Source organism: Malurus melanocephalus, unplaced genomic scaffold (genome assembly GCF_030028575.1).
Source record: "Malurus melanocephalus ecotype Western Australia unplaced genomic scaffold, MMel_1.1 scaffold_180, whole genome shotgun sequence".
In the NCBI taxonomy this organism is placed as follows: Eukaryota; Metazoa; Chordata; class Aves; order Passeriformes; family Maluridae; genus Malurus; species Malurus melanocephalus.
Genome location: NW_026623412.1, coordinates 1,323,255 through 1,345,831, shown reverse-complemented (window position 1 = coordinate 1,345,831; position 22,577 = coordinate 1,323,255). Strand labels below are relative to the sequence as shown.

The 22,577-nt window shown below is 36.2% G+C and overlaps 1 protein-coding gene across 9 annotated transcripts in view; it reads left to right on the top strand.

Moving 5' to 3' along the window:
- The window catches only part of ABI2 (abl interactor 2), a 62,401-nt gene that overhangs the window by 26,020 nt on the left and 13,804 nt on the right, over positions 1 to 22,577 (top strand). For 6 of the 9 annotated variants that reach the window (XM_057372874.1, XM_057372873.1, XM_057372868.1 and 3 more), the window contains exons 2-5: positions 1,771 to 1,938; positions 9,807 to 9,983; positions 21,389 to 21,486; positions 22,223 to 22,369. In XM_057372874.1, the coding sequence (XP_057228857.1) occupies positions 1,771 to 1,938; positions 9,807 to 9,983; positions 21,389 to 21,486; positions 22,223 to 22,369 (590 nt within the window). The remainder of the gene's footprint in view (positions 1 to 1,770; positions 1,939 to 9,806; positions 9,984 to 21,388; positions 21,487 to 22,222; positions 22,370 to 22,577) is intronic. The other 3 variants (XM_057372872.1, XM_057372871.1, XM_057372870.1) reach the window with 1 other exon arrangement.

Sequence of the window (22,577 nt, the reverse complement as noted above, 5' to 3'; positions counted from 1 at the left end):
CTTAATTTTGGAATCCTTAAGCTGAGCTTTGAGCTCTTTTTTGTACAAGACATACTACTCACCTGATTAAAAGTCACGAGTTCTTAAATGAAATCTGGGGATAGTATTTTTCTAACATCTTTATAGCCTAATATAAGGCAGCTTTTATAAGCATGCTCTGCTGGAGAATATCATCATACTGTACCCCGAGAAGCTGTCTCCTAAAATTTATAGTTCCTTCTTCTGTTGGTCTTGTTTTGTCTTCTGGATGGGAGAGAAGCATGATGAGAATACTCACCTCCTGCAGCATTCCTCCTTCCTGCCACATCTGGGGAGCTCTTGGATAAGCAACTGCTGCTGTCCTCCTTCCTAGAAGATGAAGAACTGGTACCAGTGTAGCCTGCTAACTGGCCAGTGTTCTTTACGGACACAGGAGGTTGCCAGGAAAGGAAAAGTATTGAATATCTTTCATGTGAGCTTTTAATTGAAGTCCTCTGCTTMTGTTTACATATGGGGGATATTTTTTCCCTTGAAAGCTAGCCATCCTCTTTTAAGACTCTTGCTACAAGGTCTTGGGAAATATCTTGAGCTGTAAGAATTGCTTTCCTAAAWTACAGATATGCGTACTTTCTATGTTTCTCAGAGTATGTATAATAAAATGGATGGTAGCTTTGGCTTGTTCTGAAAGATAGGGAATGACTTTGTGTTCCCTCTTTAATAATAGCATATTTCTTGAATCTTGATACCCAACCCTATGTGAATAATATAAAAAGCAAAGGAAATAATGGAATATAGTATTATAATGTCAGGTGGGAGTAAAGAACATTTATCAACCGTTGCTTTAGAAACAGCACCATCAGCCTGTGAGATGGCTAAAGATCACTTAAAAGTGGAGTTCACTTGTATATGGAGGCACTGAAAACTGGAAAATTTCTTAGCATCTTACTTGTGTATTTTTCCAGTGCTTTAATCTGTRTTTCTGTAGTGAATTATATATTAGTGATAGTAACTATTATTCCAGGAGAAACACAGAACCCTAACAATCAGAGTCTTAGCTTATTATTTTCAAGTCTGTTTGAAATGTATGTTTTAAATGTTTTTAAACTTCTAATGGATATCTTGTCTGTTGATAGGCTAAATACTTTTAGGTGCTCTACTACTAGAAAAATGAATCATATTAATTTTTTGTAGAAGAAAGGATTGACAGGGTGAAAGTACAAAACATGTTTACRAAGAAAACATGGACTTATTCTTTTTAAAAAATTATTCTCTCACATTTTATTCAGCCACCGTCTYAAGGGAGTAATTATAATTCATTCACTGAATGACCATTTCTGACAAGAATGAGGTCTAAATGATTGGGAGACATGAGGAATATGGTATTTGGCAGCTCCTTTCAGGCAGTTAGGAATTATAAATGAAGGACAAATTTAGAAGAACTAAACAGTTCTAGATCATATAAAGTCTAGGAGAAAGAAAYAATAGGTGTCTCAGAGTGCTTTCCAAGTTAATTGCTAAAGTACTTAAGAAGTTGGACTTCTTTCAATTAAAAAATTAGTATATTTCAAGAGAAAAGGCACTTTATTGGTTTTTAGAAAGTACAGAAACTCTTAAAATACAAAGACAGCCTATTTTGTGGAGTGAATGGAAAGGAGGAGAAATAGTAACTTTTATTTAGAATTCGTTTGATTTGTATAATCCTTTGTCTGTAAAGACRAGCAAAAAGAGTTAATTCCAAGATTCTTTGCATGAAAGGCTTTATASTAAAAAATCTTCTCTTTCTGTTTTTAGTCAGCAGATAAACAGCGAGCMCTGGAAGAAACCAAAGCCTACACAACCCAGTCATTAGCAAGCGTAGCCTATCTGATCAACACTTTGGCCAACAATGTTCTCCAAATGCTGGATATCCAGGCATCCCAACTTCGACGCATGGAATCTTCAATCAACCATATTTCACAAGTGAGACTTTTTTTTCTTTTGCCTTTGCTATTACATAGCAAGTAAAACTCTGAATTGACATCTTGTGCATGAGAAAAATTTAAACCAGAGGGATGCATTTCTTCACGTATTCATTCTTGGGATTGGGTCTCATCATGTGGTTCTATACTGGTGTTAGTATGAGCATTTTACATACCGTGAACAGGTTGAATGCATTCTCAGCCAGTTTATTGTTTGGAGAGGGGGTCAATCTGCATAGGTGAAAAGCCCAGAAAAATTGCTAATGGTAAAATGAGAATATTGTGTTAAGAAATATAAAAAGGATGGTGGAGAACAGTACTTGTCATCTTTTTACTTTTCCTGTTGCTGTAATACTGGCATCTAATGACAGAAGCATAGATGACAAAAATAGTTTGCTCCTGGCTTTTCTTAATAAAATGTACTTTGCAGTGACATGAACAAAAGCCAAAATTAATGTTTCAATTTGTGCATGGTTGCAGAACTCCTGCCATTGTTTGCAGCTTTTCTGAGCAGCAATAAACTAAGCTACTATAATCAGGAATCCAGATTCAATCACCACATTGATGAAGGAATTTTGATTGCCAGAATGGGCTCAGAATGAATGATAGATAAAGTGGAGATTTAYCAGGCACTGATGGATTAAAAGAGAAATTAAAAACAATGATACAGCAGTTTCTGGTTTTCTTTGTCTCTTTACTGAATATTTTGTGTCTGAGTTGACCAGTACATTTTGGCTAGCAGGGTTGCTTGATCTCCATGTGATAATATAAAGTAAAATAAAGAATATTGTGGTATTGAGAAAAACATTTGAAGTAGGGGCTTTGTAAGGTAGGAGATAAGTAGATGGATTTGATCTATTAACTTGCTGATGCAGAAAGGGTTACTAAGCTAGTAGAGGTTYGAATCAGCAAAAGAAGTGAATAATTTTATGCTGGCTTAGTGGGCTGAATTGCCTCCATTTGGGTCAGAGGAATCCCAGGGCAAGTACAAAGAAAGGGGTGGGGAGGATTTTCTCTTTTGATAGTGCTGTGCTATTAGATTGCCTTAGTTGTCTCATGGATCTGCATCAAAAATAAGCTGGAAGTTTGATTTCTTCTGCTAAAATGCACCTTGTTAATCATTACATGGTCAAGTAAATTAATTTTTTCCTCTGGAAAATGTAATGAATTAAAAATGTCTTTGTAAGTCTGTGCTCTATCTGTATGCTGTGTGTGTGTGTGTGTGTGTGTGTGTGTGTGTATATGCCTCTGTGTGTGTGTATGTGCTTTTTCGCAGGCTAGTGCCAGCTGATATGTGTTTCAGCTGTTTGAGAGCCTGATGCAAAAGACAGTATATTTTCACTTCATAAATGTGGAAAATTCATTCTGTCACACAGCTTCTGTAAAGTAGCTTTTGTGGAAAGGGCCATAGCATTTTTCATTGTTTCCTCCTGAGAAGCTGACATTTATGGAGATTGAGGTACTAGGTTAGATTGCCTTTGACCTTTATACAATACGGGTAGTTTTTTAAAATGGAGCTCTAAATAAATAGTGCCCAATACCTAATGAAGATGCATCTGCACAATTTCATAAGTTGAATTTGAACAACCAAAAAAAAAAAAAAATCTGTGATGGTCTTTTATTTAAATACTACTGTAAAATTGAAAACCTAGGGCTTTTTTTTTTTTTTTTTTCTTTTTAATGTAGTTTGCTTTGGTTTTTTTAAGCTTTCATCATCCATATGTAGGATGCTCCCCAAATCTTCATGGAAGAAATTAGAGGAGCAGGCAATATTTGTATTTTGGATATCACATACTTGACATGTTTTGATCCAAGGAATGTAAAGTTGAATYAATGTGTTTGGAAATGGCTTCCTCCCATAATCCCACTCTTGTAGATGATTATGTTATCTGTCTTAATTTCCAGGGTTACTTTTCTTAAAAAAAATTACACAGTTTCTCTGTAAATAAAGAATTTATTTTCAAGAAATTTGATTTTACTTCTCTTGAAATTGGCCTAACTTGCAGAAGGCTTCCTTGATTCTTTTTATATTGATGTAAAGTTTAGTGGACTTTTTTCTAATAGCACTGAAAATGCTTTGTGTTAYAATACCTCACTGCCAGATTAGGATTTCAGTCAGCCTAACTTCAAATAAAGCCAGTAACATGGAAGAGAAAACAAGTTGGTAATCACCACCTGCCCATAGTCTATTTTTGCACTATTGCTTTGGTCAGTGGGTCTTGGTATTTATGTTTAGGAAACACTATGTGCAAATTATGATATGTGAATGTAATCCTACTTTGAAATCATATGTGGGATTCCACATATTCTCCAAGGAAGAGAGCAAAATCATTTGGCACTTAGTACAAAAGCATTTCCCAAAGGGCTTGTTTTATACAAGTAGCTCAGATCGGGTGAAGTGTGATTAACTTTATAAGATAAAATGCTCTGGTTCTCTGTTCATTGGTAGAATGCCAATTTATAGTCACTATCTGCRTTTCCTTCTAAATGCCAGCCTAATCAGAGCTGAAAAGGAAGCTGATATTTATTTGTGCTTTTTCAAATTATATATAGGTCATGAATAAGGAAATTGTCACTATTGAAACTACTTTTATGCAAGTGATTAAGTCCTATTGGTTTAAAAATTAGAATTACTTTGTTTTRGTCTGAAAGCTGATGAATCTATTCTTACTTCCCTTCTTGAGCCTTGCCCAGAACTAGATGATACACAGTATTTCATATTTGACTAAGAATTTAAATCTTAGATACAGATCATATGCACATATATGTATACTTGTTAAAAAAGTTATTTTGAAGCTTTCAAGTTATCAGACATGAAATACTACTAAAGTCTTTAAATTAATCTGGCAGATTTTCAGGTTTTAATGTTTGTATGATGAGAAGTGTATTTTCAGCTTTAGTTATAGTTTGTACTTAAGACGGTAATTTTTAAAACTCTGCTGTTAATTCTATAAAAAGCATTTTATCACAAAGATGAGTGGTAGTGATGAGCTTACTCTTGTGGCACTGTGTTGTGGGGAAGTCTGCTATGTCCTTCTCTTACAGAATTGACTCCCATGATCTTGCCTCTGAAAACAGGTGTTGAATAGACTGCAGGCAGCAGGTGCTGCTTAGCTGGGCTGTAGCAACATGTGTGAGCTGCTTGGTCTCTGCAGGRAAGTTCACTTGGACTTTCTGCTGAAAGTCAGTAAAGTTTTGTGACCTTTTTCAGTTGTCTTATTCTTRCAAGGAGCAAGAATAGCAAAACACTTTAAAAAATGGTAATGCAAGGCTAATTTTACACAACACATATTACCTGTTTATGGAACAAGTATCTATTCAGCATTTTTGTAGCATTATGATATTATTTTTTTGTGTATAAATTACATACAACCTGAGTTGAGACAATTATTRTCACATTTCTAACATGTGAAAATTAGTTACTAATTTCAAAGTGATAATCCACTTTTCAAGGTAATTTGCAATTAATTTGAATTGAATCAAATTAATAAGATTAAGAAAAAAAAGCCCAGCAATACTAAATTTAAACAATGTTTTATTTTAAGATTTTTGAAACTGAATTTTAAAAGTCCAGACTGACAAATAATTGATAAATGTAAATTAGAATGTTTTGAGAAAGGGAAGAAATGAAGACTTCTGGAGACTTYTATCTCTGAAATTTCGGTACTGTTCAGACTTTCAAAGTGCTGTTGTGGTTTAACCCCAACTGGCAGCTAAACATCTCATGGCTGCTCACTCACTCCCCTCTCCCTGGCTATGGGTAGAAAATCAGAAGAGTAAAAGGCAGAAAACTTGCAGGTTGAGATAAGTGCAGTTTAATAATGATAATGGTGGTAATAATAGAAAATAAATTAAAAAAAAACCAACAAAGAGGGAAAGGAAACCCAAGAAGAAATGATGCAAATAAAAACAATTGCACAGTAGCAGCTGAGCGGTGCCCAGGCAGTTCTCAGGCAGCAGACCCCAGCCAGGCTCCCTGCCCCTGGTGTTGCTGACTATGAGGCCATATGGAGTGTTGTCCCTGGTGTCAGCGGGGCTAGCTGTCCTGCCTGTGGTCTTTCGCAACTTCTTGTGCACCCTAGCTCTCTCAGTGGYGGGTGGRAGGAGGAGAAGAAAAGGCCTTGGCTCTGTGTAATCGCTGTTCAGGAGTAACTAAAACATCCTAGAGTTATCAGCTCTGTTTACAGCAAAAATCCAGAATATCATCCCATAATCTGAAGAAAATTACCTCTGTCCCAGCAAAAACTAATTTAAGTTAGTTAAATGCTAACTTAATAATTTGAGAAATTCTGTTTACTAGCTGAAGAGAATATTTCTCAAAACTCATGAATTCAGTGACTTTTAAGTGAAGTTGTAAGTAATGTTAACTTTCCCAGAAACGATTTAATGTTTTTTTCTGTTTTTTGCAGAACTTGATACGGGTTTTGTTGAATTCAGTATGAAAAMCTGGTATTTCAAAATGGTCATAAAATTCCTAATAGAAGAAAATTCAGTGGTTCATACTTACTTTTCCCCTTAAGCTGTTCCTTGGCTATTGCAGAGATATTGGAAAACATGAAAATATGGTAGTAATGAGCCTAACCTCTAACAAACTGTCATTTAAGGGTAAATGCTTTTGCCAAAGCTAATGAGGCTGTGCAAAAAAAAAAAAAAAAATAAAAGCATAAAAATGCTGTCAGGAGTCTAGAATTTCTTTTAGAAAACAGGGTTTTAAGTTATAGAGGGGCACAGTTACTCATCAGCTTTTCCTAACAGACTTTCAAGCCAGGTGTTTTGTTAGTCCAGCTCTAACCCCATTAGAATTTTCTAAATTCTCATTACAATTTTCTAAACTGCTGAATAAACCTTTTSGTAGAATTCTCTTGTCTTGTGTAAAGGATTTATGTTAGTACTGAAGATAATGATTATCTCTGTGTTGAGGATAAATGYTTTTATTTTCATCAGTAGCAAGTTAATCTTTGCTGTTTCCTCTACTAATCAAATAGTGCAGTGTTTCTTTCTGCTGTTCTATACGTCCATAGTCTACTAAACAAGGAAATGAAATGTTGGGAAAACCGCCAGCAAAATGCTTTTCTGTACCATTTTTAGTGTATGGACCAGAATTAGGTGCAGTTTTTATATTCYTAGTCATTCCATGGCTATTAAAAGAGATGTTCTGAATCCTAATGCCAGAGAAATCCCACCAGATGAACTTCAGGTTTTAATTAGGTTTAATTATGCATTTTATTGTTTGTTCCTGTAGTCATGCTTCATAATCACCATAGTCCTAAAGGAAATCTGTTATACTTGTGGCTTATATTGAAAAAACATTCTTTTTGCTCATGGAAACAGCTTTGCAGTTTCCAAACTGTGGAAGTTCCAACAGTGGCAGGATACCATTGCTACAGGAACATGCGCATTAAGTATCTGTACTGGCATTGTTTTAGTAAATAATTGCCTAAGAAAGTACTGAAAGAACATATTCTAAACTGCAGAATTCTAGYGCTTGAAAGAGAAAGTGAGAAATCATCTCGCCAATTCTGCACTAATAAATTAATTTTTGATTTGTGGATTGAAATAAGAGTGTAGTATGCAAGGCATGAAACTGGTTTTGAATGACCAGATCCAGACCCATATGGTTTTGATGTTCCAGTACAKCTGAAGTGCAGCTGCCATTGCAGCTGAAGCTTTTTCATATTCTAACCAGTGATATCAAGGGGCCTGTAAGGCAAAGAACATACAAAAATCAGTMATGTCTCTGCAATTCTCCAGTGACATGTCTAGACCACAGATAAAGTCTGCAGTAGAGATTGMAWYMATCWGKGRKRWCARWCYYRRGWYTGWYMYCMCWGATKRWTKCAATCACATATCTTTAACTTCTTAAGACAGTAYGTGCCCTCTGACTCGTCAGCTGGTAAGGTGAGGAGTCTGTGGACCATCTTTTCCAGAACATGTCCTCCCTCCCTGTTCTGCAAAAGCAAAGGTCTAGCACTGAGAAAGGGTAAAAGCCTGAGATGGAAGATAAAATCTTACATTTTGCCCTCATGTATAATGGTGTACTTTAGGTGCTGTGACCTGGAAAATGTTGGTGTGCTCTGTTTTCACTTGTGATTGTACTGTAAATAATACCATAAAGGCTGTGAAGAAATTTATGTGTTTCTGTTACACTTGTAAAATACACTTCTGCGGTATTTTTATATTGGCCAAATCTGTGGGTTTTTTGTAGGGGTGTCCCAGATAGTATAGCTTCCCCTATTAAATTCTGAATCATTGCTCAACAAACTAGAACTTTCCAAAGAGAAGTTATCCAATACATTTTGAGCTTGAGAAATCTATTTTTCTGTAACTTTATTTTAAGAAATAGCTGTGCACCTTTAGTGAAAACCTTAGGGTTCTAGGCAGGTGGAACTAGAGGTGGTGGAAAAATACATGACAAAGCTGTAGTCAGTGCTTAATTTTAGTAAAGTTGCAAAATCTTGAAAATACACTGCTGGGAAATAGTAGGTAATCTTGATGGTAGTATTGTAAGCTCACGTATAATGCCCCACGTATTTGTGGAAATCCTTCTCTGGAAATAATGCAAAGCAGCAACTTSTTTGAAGTAGTTTGGGAGTTGGTTGGGGTTTCTAAAATTTTTCCTTGGTAATTTTAAAGGTTGTGATGATTCTTCAAGGTAGCACAGGTTCTGTTACCTTGTTTTGCTATCAACGGCACAAACAGAAGGGTAAAACAGTGTAACCARCCCCACTGCCCCAGTGCGTGCCCACAGAAAAACAAAATGGACAAAAAAGTTTATTATGAAAATGAGTTCTCATTTGTACCTGTTCACCAGTTACTACAAAGCCTAGTTCAAAACTGTGAAAAGTGTTTCTGATGCCATTCATGATCAGTGAGGYGGTAAAAAGAAATCCTATCAGTGTTTAGAAATCATTATGATGGTGAACCTGGCTGTTTTCTTACTTTTGTTTTTTACGCTGTAGTTGAAACAGTTCGTTCACAGTTTTAGCAAATTTCCTATAAGGAAAGATGTTTTGTGAACAAGCAATTGTTTTTATTTTAAATAAAGCAATGAACTCCGTGCCTTGTGATTTAAGAGATGGTATTTTCCTGGAAGAGATATGTAGACTTTTTAGTACCATTTTTTTACTTGTATTACCTAACAAGATTCATATACATGTTTTTAGGCAATGAACTTGCAGCAGAGCTTTGTCTTACACAAAACATTCTTCTATGGTACTGATTTTAGTACATAGAAGGGAGGGTTTTCTAKTGTTGGCCCTAGGCATCCAAAGAAAAGGCAGTGTGCTTAACCTCTGGCTTTATTGTGGATAAATTAGTATGGAACACCTTCTAAAATATCATTGCTTTGTGGTGAGTGAGTTGCAATGACCAAAATACTTTATTGATTTGTCTGAGTGAAATTTTATTCTATTATACAATTGCCAGTCCTAATATAGCAGACTTTTATAGTGTAAGAAAACCTGCTTATGGTTTGATTTTCAGGTCATAAAATTAAGGTTTGGGAAGGCATCCTTACACTTCATCTAGTTGGAACCTATGTCAAAGACAAGCTTAGAGAGCAGTTGTRAACTAAATAAGTGAAGCAGTCTTATAAAACATTGTCAGTAAATTAATGTGAACTACTAAGAATGAAAAGGAGAAGGAATTCTATGAAATMATAAAGAATGAGGGTAACAGAAAACCCCAAGAACCCACAGCTATTAGCATGGCTTTAGAGGTGGCAAATTCAGCAGTAAATTGAAGTAAGATGATGTAATCAAGTGTATGTAGTGATATGTTTAGAAACATTTGAACTGATTTAATTTTTTTTAATACTGACTCTKTATTCCATGCATACCACTGTTAGTAAATACACTGCGTCTTTTGTAGACGGTGGACATTCACAAAGAGAAAGTTGCTAGAAGAGAAATTGGTATCTTGACTACAAACAAAAACACCTCAAGAACTCACAAAATCATTGCACCAGCTAACTTGGAGCGACCAGTTCGCTACATCAGGAAACCTATTGATTATACAATTCTAGATGATATTGGACATGGAGTGAAGGTAGGTGATATTGTTAAAACAGCCAAACTGCAAATTCATTGTCTTTTTATATTTTCAAAATAACCTGATGCTTTTCATGATAATACACCAGTTTCTTCTTGCCTGGACAATGTGTCTATAAACATGAGAGGAGTCCTGTCTGATTTCCAGTTGTCCCTTTCCCTTTTCTTGCCCCCAGTTGTTTCTTAAATGTTACAAACCCACTGAATCTTATTTCTGAAGATATTTGGGACTGTGAGTCTTACCTTTTAAAATGCTTCTGAATACCAACTTGTGTGATGCTGCTGTTACTGTTTGAATCAGTTGTCAGGTTACACGTGGGGACTGAAGGGCTAATGACCATCACATTTCTGCCTGAATTAGCACCACCAAGTGTGATCTAGCTGTAGTTCCCACTGGTTTACTTTGAAGCTCACACGAAGGGTTTTGATGAGAAGTATTCTGGGCTCCCTTTTCTTCTTTCTGCCATGGTCATTTATGCGCCAGTCTAGTGATGTGCTTTGTTAAAGTGAGCTCTCTACAACTTTTGTGCCATATGGGATTTYGGGATGGGAATATTGCTACCAAGTTAAAAGCCAGCTGGTTTTCCTTGTTAATATTAGGTAAAARGAAGGAATTTCAGGGCAAAGATCAGACTGAGACACAAATGGTGGCTGTTAAATCAATGTACCCAGCAGCAATAATATCATGTGTGAGATTAGATACACATTTTTAAAAGCACATCCTGAATGTAAACACAGTCTTAGCAGGTGTGAGCTCATTATTAACTTGTGCTGCTAGCAGGACAAGCATGGAAATGAGAACACTGASAATATTAAAGTTCCAGGAAATGTAGGGTAAATAACACAAAGTGGTGTCATTTTTATAAAATAAACTAACAAATCTGTAAACCTGCTAAGCAGCAGTARGGTATGATACTTCTTCCAGTCAAAGTACATCAGAATCTCTTTTGCTTGACTTCTAACTGCATTAGGTTATCTCCATTGTTCTATTTGATTTGTCTGCTTGGACAACCATTTAAATGGCAATATTTTGTTTAACCTAACTTTTAAAATTCAAATTCTGAACAATTTGATTTAAATATCTTTCCCAAGTAATTTTACTTAAGGTCTTTTCAACATCTTGTTTGTTAACAGAAGGTCTCTTTTCCCCCATTTCTTACCCAAAGAATCAACTTCTTGATTTTAAAAAGGCAAGTGGCTCTAAGCTTCATTTGGAAAACYAAACAAAACAAAAAAGCACCCCAAGCTTTAATAACTACAGTTTTGACCAGGAAATTATTACCAGTCTTATGTTAAAATCTGATACCAATTTTGAATTAATGCAGGTCAGCAGATCTCCTTCTGGATGTGGATGTAGCATATTAACCTGTAGTATTGCTAATATTTTAATCATTGCTTTTTGTTTTAGAGACGTCATTTTAGAAATCATTACAGAATAGTTTTTAATTGCTCTGCAGCACAATCTTATTTAGCACTGCCTCTAAATCATTATAAATGGTATCCCACTTCGCTGTAGCTCAGTCATACTAAGATGCAATGAATTATGTTCTTCTGAAAGAACATAGTTCATTGAATGGATGATGACTGGAGTGTGTGTTTACATCCATTTGTTAYGCTTGTGATAGACTTATATTTTCAATGCATTATGTTTATCTAGAGAATGAAGAACTACTGTGTACTTGTGAAACAACAGAGAACTTGCAGTCATGCTATCCTTAATATTATAAATATTTCAATCAGATAAATCCTGTGTTCAGGACGGAGGAAAGAACAGCTCTCTTGCTGATGGGGAAAAAGCAGGCAGTTGTTCTTATGAACCTGTTTTTGTTCTGCTTCAGTTACTACAGATTAGTTCATTAGATCTCTGGCTGTAGAGCAGAGAGGAAAAAAAATAGCTAAAGCTTTAAATTTGCCTATTTATAGCCTTATTGTTAGAGATGTGATACTTTTCCCTTCAAATGAGCATTCAGGAGTTGTTACATAAACAGCGTTAAAGCTCCACTTAGCATCAGGGTTCTTCAGTCTGCATTCTTTGTCCTTTTTCTGCTATAGGGCTTTTGGACTCAGAATTAWGTATTTTCAGGACAGGCAGAATGCTGATGCAACAGGTGTTCCTTGCAACCCCTAAGAAAGATGGCAAKCTGGACAGAATAATACAGGAATGAAAGAAAGGATCTGTGGCTGAGAAATTCAGTATGCCATGCTGAGAGAAGTAGTAGAGGCCCTTGAGCATCCTATTCCTTCCATTCAGAAATACAAAGCATTTCTGGAAACCATGTTCAGGAAAGGTTGYTCTATAGTATGGTTTAATAGATGTGAGAGAATTCAAGTGCCTCTGTATCATCCCAGCAGTCCCTCCTCATCTTCCCTCCCTCAAGCTACAATGCTGCAAAAATCTAAAGAAACTTTTGTGTGAAAGAATCTTGCTTTCAATTGTTTTCAAATGTTTCCCAAGTTACAAAGTCTTCCAACCTATTGCTCTGGCCAAAGGGTTCTTGAGTCRTAAGAATGGAAAAAAAATAAAATTCCATTCGGAGAGGTGTGTATTGAGACATTATATTTATAGGMCGTGCTGCTGAGCTCTCTGCTGATGGAGCGTCCCGTGTATCTGACCACTCTGGCCAGTACAGGAGTCCTGGTTTTCCAGTGTGGCTGTGTGAGGCAGAGACCATATTAATGGTTGATCGATCCACAGAACTTGAAACTSAAAGACAGGAGATTTTCTAGTAAATTAGAATATGTTTCTTTTTGGTAGGGCAGTGTCTCTTCTAAATGGGTGAAAGAAATCAGTAACTCTTGATGCTCTAYTATTTATCTGAGTATTTAAATATTTATCTGATTATTTAGTGTTTGGCRTTGCAGAAGGTCTAAGAAATTTAATGATACATTTAGATGAACTGAAATCTAAATCACTCACATGGAAAGACAAATAATTTTAAAAGAAATTATGATCGAGAAAAGATGTATGATATTGTGCCAATAAGATGCAGGCCTTGGTGTCAGAAAACTAGCACTTAGGCTTTAACCAACAGCAAGACCTTACTTTAATGTCTTTATTTACACTTTAGAAAATGTGGATATGTGGTGCTGCATCCATACAGAGTGCTGTGCTTCTTATAAGACCTAATAATTTGCTCTTGATCTTTSTTCAAGAGATATCTGACGACATCAAGTTAACTAACAGCATTCTCTAGAAAAGACCATAAATATGTATCTTAGCTTAATATGTTAGAAACTTCCATTTCAGCTACTTGTAGATATGTTAATGCATGTAGACAATTTAAATAAGCTCAGGCTCATTGATACGGCTAGTCTTTGACAGCTCAAATAAATTAATCTCTGAAGTTAATCTGTCTAGGTCTGATGATCCATTTTGAAAGAAGCTGCCTTTTTTTTAGCACTGTAAGAACTTTAATAAACAGTGTACAAGCATTTGAGCATTAATTAAAAAACATTAATTTAAAGGCTTTGTGGTCGATATATGTTARAAGTTTCAGCTTGAAGATCTTTTGTTCATGACATTCTGCTTTAACCACTTTTTCTATGATCTACTGATACATTATTTTGTTAATGCTGAATGCTTAACTTTTTCCTTTCTTTTTCCTTTCTCTTCATATCCTGAAGTTCCAACTAACCTTTCAATGCTTTTTTTCCTTACCTCTTTTATTTGCTCCATTTATGCATTAAGTGGTTGCTTAGATTTAAGGTAAGAAACCCCAGGGCTGGATTTCCATTCTTCTTCTGAGATTATTACACACGGGGAGATGATTAACATAAATTTTACTGATTGTCTAAAACAGCACCTGCTCTCCCTTCTGTGTCGCAGAATTTCTGTTGAGTAATGCATTGTGGATAAGCATTTTGTGATATAAATTGATGTGCATATGAAAGGAAGCTAAAGCAGTTAAGAGCTTTGTGATGAAATACTTTTTGCCCTCAGCATATCTAGCAGATMATTTATGAGGGAGGGGTGTGCTAGCCTTGTGTAGACAAAAATACACACGAACTAGCTAGCAGCTGAACATGAACCTCCCCCTGTGTAATACTCTTTATCCTATATACGGTGTAAGTTATGGTTTGATTTGGATTAATGTTTCAGTGTGAGATTGCTCAGATATTGGGCTCCAAAGGTGTGTCACAAATTCAAATCTGTGTATTATTTTTTAAAGTTGCAGTATTCTTAATTTTTTCAGAAACTGCTAGCACTGCTTAAATACTCAGGGGCACTCATATATGGAAACTTCCAGAAATTTGATAAATGTGTAAAATACTTAATGACTGTTAAACAACAAGATAAGTGGTTTACRTAGTTGAATACTAAATAAAAATGCATCAAATAACTCAGGCTGAAGTATGTCACATTCTCAAGGATCTTGARGGTTTAAATGTTGGTTTAATGGCTGCAGAGGCAGCAATAAAAAGCATCAAATCAATTAGACAAGCAGTTAAAGTAAGTTACATCATGTTATGGTGGAGTTCATAGTACATTATTTGATAGGTTATAGCCTTTAATGAGTATTATGATATCATCCTTCTCCTGAAGTGCAGCTGATTTGGGGAAAGGAGGAATGGAAGTTTTTTAGTAGCAGGTGCCATAGCTGTAATAAGGGAATTGTATTTTAGAACATAAAATGCTAATATGTAGAATGAGTATATTAATTACAGGAAGTCCCAAGTTGATGTGAAATATTTCTAAGTATTTTCTATGATTGGTAAAAGCTAAAAGAAAATACTTGCAAATTCCTGATATTGCCTGTAAAACCAAGTATTTCAGTAGATATCTCCATGAAGTCCCTGTGAAATTGGATTGATGGTACTTTTAGTCAGGTATTTAAGTGTATGTATCGTATCTGATAACAATGGAAAAATTTTAATTTATGAGAGAAGTCTCACATGTAATTTGAAATTWATTTTTACATAGGTGTGTGAGGTGTACAGTATTTCAATTCACTTAGTGTTTATATGCTTTTAATTTGACAATGGCAAAATATGTCTCCTCTCTGTTTTTTGGCTGTCTATTTATACAAAATGAATACTTTTGATGCTAAATATGTCTTATTCTGTATGCACTTAATATTGGATGGTGGTTTTCTCAGTGTTCATAAAAAAACAGTTTGCAAACTCAATTTTCTTCATTACTCTCTGCAGTTTCAGTTTATAAACAAACAATGACTATCCTAAACAAAGTTTTAAAATTGCAAAATTCTAGAGGATGTGTGAACTGACATGTCTGTGCATTATCTGCAGTGGCAGTAAGAATCTCTTCAGCTTTTCAGAGAAAATATTTTTTTCTATTTTAGCTTTGGAATGAAACTAACCTTTCTTTTTGTTATTGTACCACCTAAAATATTTCTGTATTTACTAGAGTGAACCCAATTAAAAATGTGATTAGAGGAATCACGATATGTCAGTCAGCATCTCATTGCCAAAACATCAGTGCTTAAAAGAGAAAACAAAAAAAGCAAAAAGCAGTGCAGCTTCTCCCAGTGAGTTATTCTCTAAGTCTCACTGTAATCACTGTGCATCAGGCTGAAAGAAGAAGACTAAAACTGTAACCTCAGTTCTGTGTGAATGGGTATTTTACTACACTTAAAAGTGATTGGATATGAAGTATTTAGCCTGCATTTCCTTTTTGTGACTGCAAAAAAACCTTAGCCTTACTTAACAGTRATAATATTAAACCGATTGAGTGTAGCACTGCATTTGTGTCTGAGTAACAAACAGATTTTGAAGAAAATTTCAGTTAGAAGTMATAGGAAAATCAATTGAAAATTACATTTTTTAAGCTTTTTTGTATTTACCAGACTTGGTTTTTCAATTTTACATAGGTGGATGTGGTAAAAACAAATAAGTTCACTTGTTGAAGCTGCTACTTGTAGTCATTTGCCAAAACAGGGCTGAAATTTATAAATGTCACTTCCATATAAATTCGTTAATGACCTGACTAGCAAATGGTTTGGTTAGACATGCACAGTAAGTATTTGAGTAGCTGAGCACAGCCTGGAAAAAGGAATTTATTTTGAGGTGGCACATGATGGGCAAAAATCTGTTCATCGTCTCTGTAACGTTAACAAGATGAAGCAAGTCATGGGAAGGTAGTTTTCATTCAGCCCTGTTTCTTTCAGTTGTTTTCTTCCTGTAATTGGGTATAAAATTACTCCAGAAGGTTGAGGAACTGCCTGAAATTTCTGAATAATCCATGAAACATCACTGATGGGACACTTTTTCTTACTAGGTTTTGGGCAAAATATTGTTTTGAAATCTGAAAGTTCTAGAAAGTACAATGTGACTGTAAAGCACTTAAATATTTGTGGCTGCRTCCAGCTTTGGAAAGCAGCTCCTCCTGGGGTTTGATTTTGTGGAATGTCTGGTATTCAGGATTTTGGGGGAAAAAAAMCCCAACCAACTAAAAATAACCCAACTCCCTCAAAACTCACCTTGCTTRCTTTCTTTCAGGTAAGTGCCTACAGCTCTATAAATACAGGGTGTTGGTTCAAACAGATCTTGTTGTCTCTTGACCRGGTCTTGCATTTGACCAACTATGTATTTCTGCACTTCCTCTTCAGTGAATTTCTTTTCATGAAAACAGTCCCAAGAATTAAATTGAATTAATTGCAGGATTTATCTGTTTTAACCAGTTTATTTCAGTACAAATCCCTTATACAGTGGAATGCTAAAGAAAGTATGTAAAAATGTAATTGTGAAGGAAGCTCGGTCATATGTAGGATCATAAGATAGTGTTTTAGTCCCTGGAATCTATGAAAATCTTATTTGCCAAAAATAGAAATTGGCTAAATAAGCCTTAATTATTAAAAAAACCCTAAACTTGAAAGGATAGTTGTTCTGAGGGCTCTAGTCTGTGCCATATTTTGCCTTGAAGTCATCAGATGGCAGCTTTCTAAAACTGGCTATGTAGCTCAATGATAGAAAATACCRGATGAAATACTGTTGTACTCTTGAAGCAGAATGGTCCATGGATATCCATTTCTTTACAGTTCATTTTACAGCTRTTGCTGTGGGGCTGGATCCCAGAGCACTTTCCAGGATGTGTTACCTGCCGAGGATCTGCTTTTTAAGTAGTTTCTGTAGTTTCCACCTCAGCAAAACTTGCAATTTCAGCTCTAGTACTCACAAAATTACACCTTTGGTAGAAGATACTTTTTCTGTAGAGCATGTGCTTGCTAATTCATCTATAAAAAGCTTCTGCAAGGTATCCAGTGRAAAAAAACTCTTAACCAAGATGTCACTAGAATTATTTGGTGTTCCAGAACTTCAGTTGGTAATGTTTTTTACTTTTTTTTTCTTCTGTGAAAGGCAAAAAAAATATTTGAAAAATCCCTCTATGCATTCTGCAAAGACTCTGTGCCCTACTTCTCTGTTCACAGGGTTCTCTTCCTGCTTTTACATCAGTCAGCTGTGTTTTTTTCCTGAGCTTTGTGCCCAGTTCATTACTGCCTCTCTTACTTTTTTTCTGCTCTAAGTACAGTGGTTGGCTGGTTAACTGTGCAGTTGTGAGCGAAGGCAGATATAAAGATCCTTTGTCTTTCTGGTTGTCCATGCATTTTCATAAAATTATTTGCAAGATTTAGACTAGAAATCATCCCTAGACCTGTGGGGTCCTGTAGTAAAAAAAACCACTATCAGGCAGATGCATTCCTCTGCTTTCACCCTCKCATTAAATCAGCTGCATCTGGGTAGTTCCAGCTGTGCAGAACCAGGGAAAATGTCTGAAACAGTGCAACTTCTGGCARATACCAGCCTGCTCCAGAAAAAGGAATTTTTTATTGATTTTTTATTTATTCACTTGACAGTGAATGCAAATGTGACTTTGAGTTCTGGTGATTGYGTCAGATTTTAGATGTTTTTAAGAGGGATGTATGTGGGTGGGGTGAGGATTTATGTATGGAAACTCTATTTACAACTGTTTATACAAAATAAAAAAGGCAATAGAGTAAAGTTTGGAAGAGAGGGGGCATTAATGGCCTTCCTTTTTTTTCCCCCTAGTAAAAATTGTCATAAAAGGAAACAGATGGAAAAATTAGTGTTTGTATCTCAGCTGTGGTTGCAACCTGTGTAGTTTCAGAATTTTTTTTGAGTGTCTTGCATGCTTTTATTTACAAACATCTGTCCGTTTTGATCAGAACCGTTGAAATAATCATATATTTTTAATTTATCTTCTGTGATTATTTAGCAATAAGTCAAAGGGAAGTTACTTGCACAGGATTGTTTAACTTAGAGTAGCTGATCTGAAAGCCATCAGATTTGAAATCCTGTCAGATTTGAAGACAGCTCTGTGAATTTTAATTACTTGTTCTTTGAAGATTTAAATTTCAATGTTGAAAAGTMATTTCTAGTACTCTGAAACTAAACCTACTTTAATTTTCTCGTCTTTCAGATCATCTTTTTTAAGGATGGTTTCTCTGTGCTAAGTTCTTGGGCTACAAAGAGGTCATTTTTGGTTTGGCCAAATTTTCTAAAGCTTCCTTCCCATCCTTTGTCAAGGATATGTTTATTTTCAGTGTTAATGAAAGTAGCAATCACTGAAGTTCTGTGTTAGTGAGACGAGTATTACCTGCACTTCTTGCTGTATCTGCTGTGATGTTACGGCATCTTCCACCTCGGTCCTTTCTTTTCCTGGAGCTGTAGCCCTGTGGATGCCTAAAAGYTAATTTTTGTTCTTGCAGTGATTGTGTATAAAATAATAAGATTATTTGTTTTAAATATATGGAGTGTCGTTGTCTTGGTTTGAGACAGTGTTTTAAGAGAAAAATGTTACAGAGTAAATATTTCCTCTGAAGTGAAAAATCTGATAATTTTTTTCCCACCAATATGAAATAGATGTTTGGGCAAAAGTGAAGAGAAAAGAAAGTAGTTTATTAACAAAACACAGTGCCCACAGGACACAGATAAAAAGTAACTGTTAGATATTTAARAACTCAGGAACACACACCGCTCCTTCCCCCTACAAACCGCTTGGCTACGTGGTGTGGAGAAAAAGATGGCAGCTCCTGTCCCCGGGAAAAAGAAACAAGAGTCCACTTGGCCACTCCGGCAACAGTAGCAACCTGGTGGCAGTCCTCACTATGGATGAAACAGTGGGCTTGGGGTGTTTTTCTGTCGCTGGCTTGGCCTCTTCCAGAGTCCGGGATGAGACGGAGCCRTGCGGCTTCTCCCTGCCAGCTGTGGAATTGCTCCAGAAACAGAATCAAAGCAGCTGCTGAGGGGGTCTGTCCAGGGGAAAGCTGTTTGCCCAAGCTAAAAAACCCGAGCTAGCTAAAATGGCAMCACATCGAGGAAGGACCTCCYGAGGCGCTGAGCTGAGCTCAAACTGTCCGCGCTGCCTTCCCAGCAGCCCCTGCCCCTTCTTCTGGGTCAGATTTAAAGGCACAAGCACCTTTTGGGCATACAAGCAGATGAAAACAGGAATACAGGATTGGCACAAAATGAACCCCAAGACACTCATATTAACTGTAAAGTGATAGTAAAAGTTACTGTAAAATAAGAGGTTACATCATCTCATCCGTAACAGTAGTGTAGCCAGTTAAAACACCTAAATGTTCTATTCAGGGGCACACAGATTGGTCTGTCATCAAAGGCATCCAAAAACATAGGCTGAGTGGGCTGTTTGAAATACAGCAAGTGACAATTCAGTGTGCGTTTAAGGTGAATTTTGTTTGTTTGTGGGGGGTTTTTTTGTTTGTTTTTTTTTTTTTTTAAACTCAAATAGGTAGATGGGTGAAACAAGCATGTTTAATACAGGGGGTGCTGCAACTTTAAAAAAAAATTCAGATTTTGCTATTATTTAAATGTTCTCTGTATAGAATAAAATGTATTTCATTTCACACTTTTCCTTTTCCCTTCAAGTAGTTGTAGTTCAGCGCTTACCTGATCCCTCACTTGAATTAACTTCAGATTTCTTGTTGCTTAGAGTTGGCTTAAAGGACTTTATAATGCTGTGCAAAATAATTTTGTCTTAAATTGACATTACAAAGTACTCTTGCACAACTAAATCCAAACATCTGGTTTTGAATCTGGTAAAAAAGAAAAAAAAGCCCTTCCAATGCTTGGGTTTTCTTTTTCTGCAGATTGAAAATGTGATAGCAATGGGATTATTTAAAGCCAGAAAATCAAGTTTCAGTGGATCRGAACACTGAATATATTGCTCTTTACATTGTTGTCAATATTTATCAATTCACAAATCCAAATATTGCCAAGGTTTTAAGTGAGTTGTTACAGTCAAATTTTGAAGGAGTAATTTGCCTTCAACCATTTTTGTAAATACTCTTGAGTGCCTTGATCATTGTTTCATTTCCATATGGGAGTTGGGGGCAGTAGCCAAGCCTTACRTTTGGGAAAGATGAAACACTTTCATGGTAAATAGAGCATGCCAGGAAGAAGGGAGAAAGGGATGTAAATAGGTTCATTTAGATTTGCTGAATATCTCTGTCTAAGCAATAGCTCAGGCGTTCGTGAATCCAAGCGGTTGGTAAGCAGACCATGTACTGATTCCTGTAAGGATGTGTGCATTGAGGAGATTTTCGTTGGCTGGCAGACTACAGAGAAGCAAAATGCACACTGGTAACAACTATTTACAATTCCTAGATTGAACAATCAGTTAAGAATGCAAGTAAGTTTTTGAAAGAGGTTAAATTATCTAATGTAAAATTTATTTCATTAGTATTTTAACCTGACAGAGGGGAAGTGGACAATCACAGTTATATCACATCACTGCTAAATATTTTTCTCTCTGTCCATTTGTTTATAAACTCTTAGAGARTAAATTGCTGCAGATTTAATGCGGGGGGAAATACACCTTTGTATTTTTCTTAATATAGCTTTCTCTCTATGTTTACATATACATAACTAATATTTAAAGTGAATATCTTTAAAAGTTCTTTTATGCTGTGCAAACATTAAAACACTAGTGGATCATATTTTTATAGATCACTTTGAMTTCTCCATATCTGTATAAATCACATTAGATTGTGGGCTATTAGATAAACTTTAGTATTTTTAACCCATATTCAAAAATATTTTTGCAAATTTACCATTCAGTAGTGCAATGTGAAATAACTGCCTTTATCTCAAAAGATGACTGGGAGATTCAGCCAAGTTAGGTACAGTGTCTGTATCATCAGAGATTTAATGTTAATGTGATAGCCTGAAGGCAAATTCACTTTTTTTGTACAATTTCTAAAAACTCGATGTAATAAAGAGTCCTTTGAGCACAACTCTTGACTTCTAGCAGAGTGGAAATTGCATATAAAATGCATGGCTTCTCAATTTTTTTTTGTTTGTTTAAACCTTCCCTACTTAAAGTTAATTGCTAARGGAATTTCAGTGTCTCTTCCCCTTGACCCTGAGCTCAGTGAAGGCCGTTTTCCTCCCCATTCTTTCATGCAGGTCAGCACCCAGAATATGAAGATGGGTGGGATGCCTCGCACAACACCACCCACCCAGAAGCCACCAAGTCCACCAATGTCAGGAAAAGGAACTATTGGGTAAGTGCAGGTACCGAGTGGGTGACCAGAAATGAAAGAGAAGAATCTTACTTTTTCTGCRTAAGAAGTGTGAGGGGTTTTCTGGGGTTTGTTTTAACCATTCCCAAAGRTCAAGAGGTGTTTTATTTGCATCCTCTTAAACTGATCATGTCTTGTATGTTAGTGTGCTAATGCYAGAAGACAATGGGCATCATCAGCCTTTCCTAACAGGAGCATTTTTCTCAATGCTGAACGTTTACGATGTCATGCTTTGGAATAAAATGTCATTAACTTTAGCAGGTGATGCTAAACAACTGAAAAATTAATATCTGGCACTGTTCATTAATTATTTGTGCTGTGTTTGATAAAAGTACTTTCCTGCTAAATTTATGAACTTGACTTTGACCTTAGGAAAATGTGTTGTAAGTGGGATGAATGCTGTTTGCTGGTATGTGATTATGTATATACATATAGACCATGGAGCTTTATTTTAATGAAAGATCATGGCTTACTTTTACAACAAGAATGGGACATTCAACAAAAAGTTTATTGATAGGAAGACTGAAGTGCATGTGGAACATCTTTAATTGGTTTTCTTCCTCATCTTACAAAATAGGTACTGCAAAGGTGTACAAAAAACCATTTCTTTAGTTCACATTCCTAATTAGTTTGCAGCTGTCTTTTAAAGGGTGAAAAATATCTGGTTTTATATGCATTATCTTAACATGCTTCTGGCATGTGCTTTGTGCTGGTGCAGGCGCCACTCCCCATACCGCACTCTGGAGCCGGTGCGGCCCCCGGTGGTTCCCAACGATTACGTGCCGAGCCCGACGCGCACCATGGCCCTGGCCCAGCAGAGCCCCGTCCGAACGGCCTCGGTCAACCAGCGCAACCGCACCTACAGGTACCAGCCTGGCCTGCTCTGGGCACGCCTGGCCTGGGGCACAGCAACAGAAAATTATGCGCCAAGTATCGGATCCACCTGCACCTCCCTCTGTGGTGAAGCTTYCTCATTCATCCTATGGACTGGGAGTGTCACTGGCTTGATGAGAACGAGCACTAATAAGACCAGAATAGTGGATCATGTCGAGATTATTYACCTCAGTTTTAGT